General features: G+C 45.0%; 1 protein-coding gene across 1 annotated transcript; it reads left to right on the top strand.

Moving 5' to 3' along the window:
- The first annotated feature begins 5692 nt into the window (after window positions 1–5692).
- On the top strand, window positions 5693–10570 carry Calhm3 (calcium homeostasis modulator 3). The gene is made up of 3 exons (XM_038318944.1): window positions 5693–5979; window positions 7168–7423; window positions 10079–10570. Exons 1-3 carry the CDS (start codon window positions 5693–5695, stop codon window positions 10568–10570), a joined length of 1035 nt encoding a protein of 344 aa, XP_038174872.1.
- The last annotated feature ends 1427 nt before the right edge of the window (window positions 10571–11997 follow it).

The raw sequence follows: 11997 nt of genomic DNA, 5'->3' as shown, positions 1-11997 counted from the left end.
GAGGTGAGGGCTCAGCAGTTAAGAGCACTTACTCTTCTTCCAGAGGACCAGGGTTTGGTTCCCAGCATGTGCGCATGTGTGCACACGTGTGCACACACACACACACACACACACAGCAGCTAACAACTGTGTTCCAAACCCTCTTCTGGCGTCTGCATAAATATACAAATGTGTATAGGCCAAACACCTAAAAACATTTTGAGAAACAAAAATAATAGCAACAGTTAATAAACAAGACCCAAATTTCATTATTTAGTGTATGAATAGATATTAATTTGCAGGACAATTTTGGGATGGTCTGTCTTAAACTATGGGCTCAAATGGTTCACACAAAATTCCTTTTGCAGATCTGTGAGTTCCCTCACACAAGGCAGGGTGTCAAGGATGCTAGGAAGGAGCACTAGAAGGTGGCATTAGCACCCAGAGAGGGAGAGACACAGAGAGAGGCACAAAAGTCAGAGAGGCACATCCACACATGGAACAATTGGGGAGATGGAAAGAAAGAGTAAGTGACCGGGGCTGGCTTAACCTCTGAGATGGCTCAGAGGTTAAGAGCACTGGCTGCTCTTCCAGAGGTCCTGAGTTCAATTCCCAGCAACCACATGGTGGCTCACAACCATCTGTACTGAGATCTGGCACCCTCCTCTGGTGTGCAGGCATACATTGAGGCAGAATGCTGTATACATAATAAACAAATAAATCTTAAAAAAAGAGTAAGTGACCAAGAAAGACAAAGGGAGAGAGGCAGAGATGGAGAGAAACCAAAATGACCTAGAGCCCGCTCATTGTTTCCCGGGACCAGATAAGAAGGTAAGTACCAGTCAAGTTTCAGGAGCGAGGACAGAGTCAGGGATGAACTAAAGGAGACCAGAGCCTCAGTGACAAAACAACACATCCAGGAAAGGCTGCAAGCGTGTGGCTGCAGACACACAAAAACCTAGGTCAAGACACAAGCAAAAAACCTCTTAAAAGGTACAATATGCTTAAAAGGGTGCTTAGGTGCTAAAGGAAAAAAATGGATATAGACAGTCATAAAAATAGTTTAAAAATAATAAAGTCTTGGGCTGGAGAGATGGCTCAGAGGTTAAGAGCACTGCCTGCTCTTCCAAAGGTCCTGAGTTCAACTCCCAGCAACCACATGGTGGCTCACAACCATCTGTAATGAGGTCTGGTGCCCTCTTCTGGCCTGCAGGCATAAACACAGACAGAATATTGTATACATAATAAATAAATAAATATTTTTAAAAAAATAATAAAGTCTTAGCCGGGTGGTGGTGGCGCACGCCTTTAATCCCAGCACTTGGGAGGCAGAGGCAGGCGGATCTCTGAGTTCGAGGCCAGCCTGGTCTACAAGAGCTAGTTCCAGGACAGGCTCTAGAAACTACAGGGAAACCCTGTCTTGAAAAACCAAAAAAAAAAATAATAAAGTCTTAAAGAAAGAGTAAAGTAATATTCAAAAATAAGTCACATAAGGATTAAAACTATTCTAACACAGGGAGTTTGAGCCTTTTATGGTGCTTTGTTAATTTTTAATTTTTAAAACACTAATGACAGAAAATGGCAGCTTCTGAGAGACTTTGGGTTTTAAAGGGGCCACTGAAATTAAGTCAGTCTGTATACTTTAGAGAGGTCTTGACTTTAAAATGGAAGTCAGGAAATTTATTGCACTGGTGGAGAGGTGGTACTTTTGTTTCCACAGGAAATGAAAAGCTATGGATTCCTTCAAACTTAATAATGTCAAATTTGAGGGGGGGAGACCTCCTAAGGATCTTGGCTGCAGACATGAGGGAGGAAGCCAGGAAAGCCTGCAGGACAGGTGGTGTGTATGCCTGAGAACAGCTCTGAGACTGGATGAAACATGATAAATCTTGTTGACTAAAGAGTCCTCGTGACTTCTTATTACATGCCATCCTTTCATGTGGCATGGATAGAAGTTTGGTTATGCAGTTCAAACAGACTTATAAAGTTGACAGATGTCTTTTACCTGCTCAAACATAAAACATAAAATCATCTTTAGCTGACTTATACACACTACACATTCCTTACTTGTGTAGATACAGAAACATATGTTACCTTTAAAAGTCTGTGTGTTTTGGGGGCTGGAGAGATGAATCAGTAGTTAAGAGCACTGTCTGCTCTTCCAGAGGACATAGGTTCAATTCCCATCACCCACATGGCAGCTCACAACTGTCTGTAATTCCAGTTACAGGAGACTTGGCACCCATGACAAAACACCAACACATATAAAATAAAAATAAGTGAATTTAAAAAAAGTTTGTGTGTTTTCAAAACAAAAGGATCAGACACCAATAAAGACAAGTAGCCCAGGTGATCCAGCCTCTGAGAAAGCTTCTGTTGCAGTTTTCCTCAAAATTCTGCATCCAGAACAGCTTCAAAGCTGCTAGATGATCTGGTTCAGTTTCACACACTAGTCTAGCCAGGACGTCAATTAAACCTGCACCTTCCCACTACACAAAGACTGAACAATTAATGATACAGCTAGCTCTCCCAGGACTTGGCCATTATCTGAATTTTCTCAGGATCCCCCAAAGATACCATCTTTTCCAGATATCAGGAAGTAATTGTAAGAATATTACACCCAAATTCCCAAAAGGTGGGGTGGTCGTTAAGTGAATTATGGATGCTTGTTATTGTTTATAGGGTGTTGGTTACAAGTTTTATTGGTCATGGTCAGGGAGGAAACTAAGCAAAGGAGATTAGACTCTAAGATCTCATTCTGAAAGGAAAAAGGGAAGATATAGAAATGATAAGATCAAAGGGTAGATTATTGATTCTACTTTTAAACTAAAAAAACAATTACTAGTCTCAAATACTTTACATTGGTATGGAGTTTTATCTATTGATACCAATTTAAGGTTATTTTTGTTATTTTGTTATACTATATAAGGTATCTGTGCAGCTCATTTAAAAATGTAATATATAATTAAGAAATACAGGTTAATAGTCATTTATATGGGTTTTTTTATTTTTCCATTCAAAAATTTACACTTCCTCCCCTCCTCCCACTCCCCTCCCACTCCCCCACTCCCCCACTCCCTCTCCTCCCTCCCCCTCCCTCCTTAAGAGAGGGCAGGGTACCCTGCCCTGTGGGAAGTCCAAGGCCCTCCCCACTACATCCAGGCCTAAGAAGCTTTGCATCCAAATAGACTAGGGTCCCAGAAAGCCAGTATATGCCATTTTCAAGATCAAATAGCAATATATTCCAGATAGACAGATGGTCTTTAAACACCTCAGAGACCTACAGAATATGACATTTAAGATGTTTTAATAACACAGGGTTTTACATGACAGAGAGACACATCTGCTCCTGGCAGCACCGATTTCCTTCATAAAAAGATGATGGGCAGTGAAGAACCTCCATATGAAGTTTATTTTCCTTGTGGCAAAGCTAGCCATTTGGGCAAGAAACTGCTCTAGCCTCAACTGCTGACAGTATGCTGTCCAAATTAAACAAGCAAGATACAAAGGTGACTGTCAAGTGTATCGGCAGTCGGAGGAATTTGAAAATAACCAAAAATAGTCCTTTTAGAATAAATCAGTTTTAATAAAAGGAGAAAGTGGAATACACTTACAAAGCCAAGGTTCCAGCGAAGCAGAGAGCCAAGCGGGAGGAAACAGGGGTGCCTATCCCAAACCCGGTTCTTTTTAAAGGTACCTTTTTCCCCTGGAGCAGCCACGCCCCTGAAAGCAGGAATTGGTCAGCTGCCCCAACAGTCAAGCTTTGCCAAGACAGGGTAGGACAGTCCTTTGAAGTTCCTGCTTCACAAAATGTCAGATATTCTGGACCTGTAGGCTGAAGATGGAGATGAATGCCCCAACATTACAGAGGAACCTTGGGTGATTGTCCAGAAAAACAGATGTCTGATATTTCTTAGTTTTGGAAGTTGCCTGTTCTGTACTTTCTGTTTAATCAGGTAATATTATATACTTCTCATGTCTTTAATGAGGTTAAAGACTAGATAGTTATACAGTTTTCTTTGTTACCAAATTCAGAAAAAAGCTTACATAAACTATATAAAGTTGTGAAACATAAAAACTTAACTTGTTTATTTAAGAAAACAATTTAAAGCCTAAAAAGATAGTTTGGGGTTGATAATACAAATTAGGATAGAAAGTAAATTAGGTAAAAACTTTTGGCTCACCAAGATATAATTAATAATAAAATAATTTCTCCAAATTTGCCAAATACAAATGAATTAGACATTATAAATATAATTCTCACTTATTAATTGTTCTTACTATATATAATTTTATTGTATTAGAGTTAAAATCTTTTCTTTTTATTTAAACAAAAGGGGGGAAATGTGGAATATTTGTATACTGTGTGAATATATATTGCTGTGAATGATTTAATAAAGAGCTGGCAGGAGCTACAGGTGGGACTTCTGGGTAAGCAGAGGAAGTAGGAGATGAATTGAGGGACAAAGGAGATGCCAACGAGACATGGAGGGAGTCAGACATACAGAATGAAAGAAAGGTAAAAGGATACATGGAAAAGCATAGATTAATAAAAGCAGGTTCATTTATGTTGTAAGAGCTAGTGGGACAAGCCTAAACTTTCATAATTAATAAGTCTCTGTGTTGTTATTTGGGAGCTGGCTGGTAGGACAGAGAAAGACTCATTACACTATCCAGATCAGACTGGTCTGTGAGCATGTCTGTAGGAGACTGTTTTGCTTGTGAGTTGATTTAAGAGAGCCCAGTCCACTGTGGGTGGCACCATTACCCACACAGATGGTCCTGGATTGTATAAGAAAGTTAGCTAAACATAAACCTCTGTGACCCAGGAAGCAGCATTCCTCCATGGTTTCTGCTGTACTTCCTTGACTATGAAGTGAGTTTCCTGGTCAGAAGAAATGCTGTGTGGAATAGCGAACAGGCCTGTCTTCAAGTTCTCTCTTGAGTTCCTACCCTGACTTGTCCTCAAGAATAGACTGTGACCTATAAGTTGAAATAAACCTGGTCCTTCCCCGAGCTGCCATTTGTCAGAGTGTTTACCACAATGACAGAAACCAAATTAGAAAACTGTGTGGTTCATCCTGGCTTTGCTTAAGCAGTATCCTCTCCTGGAAAGCCTTTGCTCGTCATAGCCCTTCTCAAAGCAAACCCTGAGATGGGACTCTATGATGTTCTTCCTCTTAGAGGAGGCCTCTGGGGAGGAGCTGACACCCCTCCAGCTTCCATCCAGCCCAAAAGCACACAGGAAATGTCCCCAGGCTGGACTGTCAGGTTGTGGCCTCATCAGACAATACAAATTTTGCTCCATCTCTGCTTTGTCTCACCACACCCAGAATTTGCCTGTCCCCAGGGAGCCCCACCCGTGTCTACCTGAATATACAAACCCCCGAAGAGAGGTACAAGGGGTTGTGGAGGTAGTCAGGAGAAAGCAGGGTCCATTTGCCTAGAGGTACTTTGGTCTGACTGGTCACAGAGTGACACACCCCACAGGAGGAGGGAGTGGCAATCACCTGGCAAGAGGCATCTTTAGAGAAAGCTGGTCTCTACCTTTGTCTCCATTACATCTTGGAGAGTAGGCTTGGAGGCTGCAGCAGCCTTTCCTTTTGTCCATTGTGGGCCTGAGAAGAGAGACATTCTCCTGTGGACCCAGGCCCATCACTGAGTGACCAAGCCTCAGCGTCCTGCCCACTGCTGTGTCCACGCAGCCGCAGTCATGGATAGGTTCCGGATGCTCTTCCAGCACCTTCAGTCCAGCTCGGAGTCCGTGATGAATGGCATCTGCCTTCTGCTGGCTGCCGTCACAGTCAAGATGTACTCCTCCTTCGACTTCAACTGCCCCTGTCTAGCACGCTACAATGCCCTCTATGGCCTGGGCCTGCTGCTCACACCTCCTCTGGCCCTCTTTCTCTGTGGTCTCTTGGTCAACAGGCAATCTGTGGTGATGATGGAGGAGTGGCGCCGGCCAGCAGGGCATCGGAAGAAGGACCTGGGCATCATCAGGTAGGGTCCCACACCCCTCTCTACTACCCAGGGCAGTTGATGCTCTCAGGTATACTCCCTGTTGCCCCAGATAGTGATTGACAGCTAAGGATGCTGTGCTCATTTTGTTTCCATCCTGAAACATATCTCTCTCTCTCTCTCTCTCCTCTCACGTCTCTCCTCTCTCTCTCTCTCTCTCTCTCTCTCTCTCTCTCGTCATCTGTGTGTGGTGTGTGTGTGTAGTGTGTGTGTATAGTGTGTAGTGTGTGTGTGTGTGTGTGTGTGTGTAGGTCAGAGGACAGTATTCGGTATTCAGGAGTCAGTTCTTTCCTTCCACCATATGGGTTCTGGGGATTGAACTCAGGTCGTCAACCTTAGCAAGTGTCCCTACCTCCTGACCCGTCCTGCAGATCCTGAAAATATGTATTATTTTTCCTATCATTTTTCACCTTTCCATGGCCACTACTGTAGCCATAAGAATGATTCAGGGTTCCCAAGAATTACCTGGGTCACATCTAACCTCTTGCGTGCATAAAAAATTTTGTTTGTTTGGTGCACGCAGCAAGAGGCAACTGTTTCTTTAAAGACCGTATTTCCTCTCTGGGAAGCTTCTTGAGACAAGAACCTAGCCTGTTGTCGCCATATGTCCTCAGGGTTTGGCAAATGGATACAAATCAGCTGGTGAGGGTTAGCAGTTCCTAATGGCCCCAGCTGGGGCCAGTGTCCACTGTGCTGAGCGCCTTGCAGGGGAGGCTTCTCTAAGTTCTCTTTCCTCAGCCCTCGTTCTGTGCCTTCAGCAGCCCTGCCTCCCAGATGTTGAATCTTTGACACATAGACACTGAGAACCTTGGCCAAGGGCTGACCATGTAGATCAGTTGGCGGAGGGCTTTCCTAGAATGCACCAAGGCCTGAATTGAATCCCAGCACTGCATCCACCAGATGGAATGGCAACACTCCTGTAATCCCAGAACTCAGGAAAGGGGAGGCAGAAGGATCAGGACCTAAAGGTCATCCTCATCTACTACACAGAGAGTTCAAGGCCAAATTGGGATCCATAAGACCTTGCTGAGAGAGGTAGGGTGGAGGGAGAATACGAGAGAGACAGAACACGAGTGAGAGACCCTAACCAGACCGCCACAGCTTGGAAGAGGCCACGCTGCGAGCCCAGTTGGCCCTCACTCTAACTGCGTGGTGTTTCTTGGCTTTCAGGTACATGTGTTCCTCTGTGCTGCAGCGAGCCCTAGCAGCACCCCTGGTCTGGATCCTGCTGGCCCTCCTTGACGGGAAATGTTTCGTGTGTGCCTTCAGCAACTCCGTTGACCCAGAGAAGTTTCTGGATTTTGCCAACATGACCCCCAGTCAGGTACAGCTCTTCCTAGCCAAGGTGCCCTGTAAGGAAGATGAGATGGTTAAAGACAGCCCTGCCCGCAAGGCTGTGTCTCGATACCTGCGGTGCCTGTCGCAGGTAAGTGGAGTCCTGCCCAGGCCTCGATTCCCTCATAGATACCGTGCTGGCTAGTTTTATGTCAATTTGACACAAGCTAGAGTCATCTGAGAGGAAGGAATCTCAATTAAAATACCTCCATAAAATGTGCTGTAGACAAGCCTGTAGGGCATTTTCTTAATTAATGATTGATGTAGGAGGGCCCAGTCCATTGTAGGTGGTTCTACCCTTGGCCTGGTGATCCTAGCTTCTATAAGAAAGGCGGAGCAAGCCATAGGGAGCAAGTCAGTAAGCAGCACCCCTCCATGGCCTCTGTATCAGCCCCTGCCTTGAGGATCCTTCCCTGTTTGAGTTTCTGTCCTGACTTCCTCAATGATGGATTATAATGTAGAAATATATGTTTCATCATGGCAATAGTTACCCTAAGACAGATGTCCTGTTTTACTTAGGTTAGATCTGAGCCCGGTCTACATAACGTCGGAGAATGCTCCTAACTGCTGGAGCCACAACCAAGAGCAGAAGGTGTTGGGGGATTGGGACCACCACCTGTGAGGGATGAGGACGGGGCTATTGATAACAACTTTTAGGGTTTTTATTACTGCGAAGAGACACCGTGAGCACGGCAACTCTTATAAATGAAACAAATGAAAACATTTTTTTTTTTTTTTTTGGTTTTTTGAGACAGGGTTTCTCGGCAGCTTTTTTTTTTTTTTTTTTTTAGAGCCTGTCCTGGAACTAGCTCTTGTAGACCAGGCTGGCCTCAAAACATTTAATTGGGGCGGCTAACTTACAGATCAGGGGTTCAGTCCATAGCATCATGGCCAGGGAACGTGGCAGCGTGCTGGCAGACATGCTACTGGAGAAGCAACTGAGAGTCCTACATCTTTTTTTAAAAAAATATTTATTTATTATGTATACAGTGGTCTGGCTGCATGTATGTTTTCATGCCAGAAGAGGGCACCAGATCTCATTATAAATGGTTGTGAGCCACCTTGAGATTGCTGGAAATTGAACTCAGGACCTCTGGAAGAACAGCCAGTGTTCTCAACCTCTGAGCCATCTCTCCAGCCTATGAGTCCTACATCTTGCAGGCAACAGGAAGTGGTTATCTGAGACACTGGGCATTATCTTGAGCATATATGAGACCTCAAAGCCCTCCTCCACAGTACACACTTCCTCCAACAAGACCACACCTACTCCAACAAAGCCACACCTCCTGATAGCGCCACTCCCTATGAGCTTATGGGGGCCAATTGCATTCAAAGGACCACACCAACTTACCCAGAACACACACCGGGTGCTGACCCTTCTGAAAGTCACAGGAGCTGGGCGGCAGAAGAATGGGGTGATGTCCCTGCCTCCCAGCCCAGAAATAACTAGTTGAAATCATATAATTATAATCATATAATATTGACTACATCCACATCAGGCTCTGTGGTAATATTTCCTGTGCATCAGTTTCTTTAACCCTCAGAACAGCCCTTTGGGGTGGAGGCAGTTGTTAGCATCCCACGTTTCAGATGAGGCGATGGAGGCTCTGAGGATTTCTAGTTCCCGAGGTTAAAGTCACATAACTTGTAACCGGCAGGGCAAACTCTGGATACACATCTCATTGGTCCTTCTCTCTTCTTACAATGGAGATCCTTGCCAGCTGCTTAGATTCTTACTGGGATGCCTCTCTACTATCCTGAAGCATCCACAGCCCTACCTCCACCCAGGCTCCCGATTCCACCACCATCACCAAAGCCTGCGTTAGCCTGTGTCCAGCACAGAGCATTTATGATCCTCTTACACATGGAGTGTCTCCACGACTCCAGAGAGCCCTGTGCTCTGGAGTAGAGGGAGCGTTTAGGTTCAGAAGAAATGCAGGCTTGCGGTATGATGAAAGGACCAGCACTCAAGATGCTCAGTATTCTAGGCTTTCCCAAGATCAGCAGAAAATGCATGGAGCTTGCAGTCAGACCCATTTACATCCTAAGTTTTAAGTTGTCAAATTGAGCCTGGCATATCAGGTCTTTTCATTTTTCTGATTCTCATACAGAAAATACTCAACTTGTTTGGTGAGGGAGCCTGTGTGTGACCAAATAAGAGAACTGTGTAAAGGGTGGGACTCACATCTACAAGTGAAAAGCATTTTCATGTTTGTGGGGCTGGGAAAGACTGCAGTTTTGAAAGAGGAGAGGAGTCAGGCAGGCGTGGGCTCCAGCATTCCAGCATTAGAGAATGACTTCCGGTTTCCCTCACTGTTGTTCCTATTCCCTGCTTAATGTCTCACAAAATATAGCATAGTCGCAAGGCTAGATGGGAAATATACATGAGAATGGGTACAAAGACAAAGTGATTGATGTGCAGCTGAATGGGCCACAGACAGAAAGGAGAATAATATGGAAGCATAACGGATGGGAGGGTAGGTGGATGGCTAAGAGGAAGGACTAACGGAAGAATGGCTGGATGGAACAATGATGGACATATAGCCAAAGGAGAGGAGGGGGTGGATGAATGGGTGGAGAGATGGTTAGATGATGAATCCGGAGGATGAGTGGCAGGATGGTGACTGAATGGGAAAGCATATAGGTGTGATAAGGGATAGAGAGAAAGGGAGGGGCTTTGACGCACACACACAGTGTACCCCACTAGAGCCCCACTGCCTCTCGCTAATGGTTTCCTATTCTCCAGGCCATCGGCTGGAGCATTACCTTGCTGTTGATAGTGGTGGCCTTCCTAGCCCGTTGCCTGAGACCCTGCTTCGACCAGACGGTCTTCCTACAGCGCAGATACTGGAGCAACTATGTGGACCTGGAACAGAAGCTTTTCGATGAGACGTGCTGTGAGCATGCGCGGGACTTCGCGCACCGCTGTGTGCTGCACTTCTTCTCGACCATGCAGAGCGAGCTGCGAGCTCTGGGGTTACGTCGGGACCCAGCAGGTGGAATTCCAGAGTCACAGGAGCCCCCAGAGCCCCCAGAAGACCTGGATGGTGGAAGCGGAAAGGCTCACCTGCGTGCCATCTCCAGCCGGGAGCAGGTGGATCACCTCCTAAGTACCTGGTACTCCAGCAAGCCGCCACTTGACCTTACAGCATCCCCCAGGCTCTGGGGGCCTGGCCTCAATCACCGTGCCCCTGTAGCTGCTCCAGGTACCAAGCTGTGCCACCAGGTCGATGTGTAGGAATCTTGCTAGGCTCCAACAGAGGCAGTTTTCCCATGTCAAATCCCCATATTGATATAGGTCTGGAAGCCCGCCTGCCCTGTTGACCTCATTCCCAGAAAGCCCAGTATCTGCCTAGTTTTGGGGTACATCCTCCTCTGTGGGACCAGTCCCTCTGGGCCCCATCAAGTTCAGATTCTGATTTAGCGCACCCAGGACCGAGTCCCTGAATCTATCCTTCCTTCCTTCCTTTCCTTCCCTTCCTCCCTCCTTCCTTTCCTTCCTTCCCTCCCTTCCTTCCTCTCTCTTTTCCTCTCTTTCTCCCTTCTCCTTTCCTTCTTTCCTTGCCCCCCTCATTTCTTTTTGAGGAAGAGTCACACTTCAGCTGTCTAGCTGAAGTGCTTGAACTCCAGGCCTGGGCTGCATGGCTATCCTCCTGCCTCAGGTGCCTTTAGTGTTAGGGTTACAGGTGTGAGCCATCATTCCTTGCTTTCCAGGATCTCATCTCAAACAAGCCCCAACACCATGCCCTTCTTCTGGTCAGTGGATCAAACTTTGAGTAGTCACAATCTAAATAAACCTGTTGTGGATACGGATCATATACATCAATTCCAAACTTTAAAAAATGATCGCCATGGTGTCACATGACACTGACTACCTGGGCAATCATACAAAGTCTCGTTAGCAATGTTGAGGCAACCAACTTTGGCTAAGGCCTAACATAACCTGACATACCATTTTTCAAAGGCAAGGAACCTTTAGTAGAACTATCCTATCCTGTCTTGGCAAGATGAGACAATCCTGTTTTATCCACTTATGGATATTCTGTATCTTTGTCAGTAGTTGAGGTATAGGCTTTTCTTTGCCCAAAGGCCATTTCTGCCAAGAAGAAGACAAACTCCCAGTGGAGTGCCTTTGGTGTTCAATGTTCTCTCGGGAGTAGAGCATTGTTGCCAGGAGTGATTGTGTCTCATAAGTACAAAACTCTAGGTTAGATTAAAGGCCATGTTCTACAGTTCTTCGAAGAGGTCGAAGATTATACTATCTATACTAAATATAGTCTCTATGTATCTAAAAAACCTGATTATCCTAAATATAAATATGACAAACATATAATTCTCAATACCTAGCTAACTTGAAGACTAAGAGAATAAACAACTGTGCAATAAATGAAGACAATGATTTCCAAATGTAAACAAGGTCATTACATAAATAATATCCGAGGTAGAAATGTACATTGCAATATGGTAAACAATGTCATTACATAAATAATATCCGAGGTAGAAATGTACATTCTAATATGGTATATATCTCAATATAACAATTGTTTCAAACAGAGGTAGGAGCATCCTCTCATACAGCTACATTATTAGGTCACTGTTTCAAGAAGAACTGAACCAAAAAGGTTGAAGTTGCCCCAGGTCACCAGAGTAGGAGCTGGCACTGAC

The sequence above is a fragment of the Arvicola amphibius genome, chromosome 1 (genome assembly GCF_903992535.2).
Source record: "Arvicola amphibius chromosome 1, mArvAmp1.2, whole genome shotgun sequence".
NCBI classification, from domain to species: Eukaryota; Metazoa; Chordata; class Mammalia; order Rodentia; family Cricetidae; genus Arvicola; species Arvicola amphibius.
Note: the sequence above shows the minus strand (reverse complement) of the source record. Positions and strands in the feature narration are given on the sequence as shown.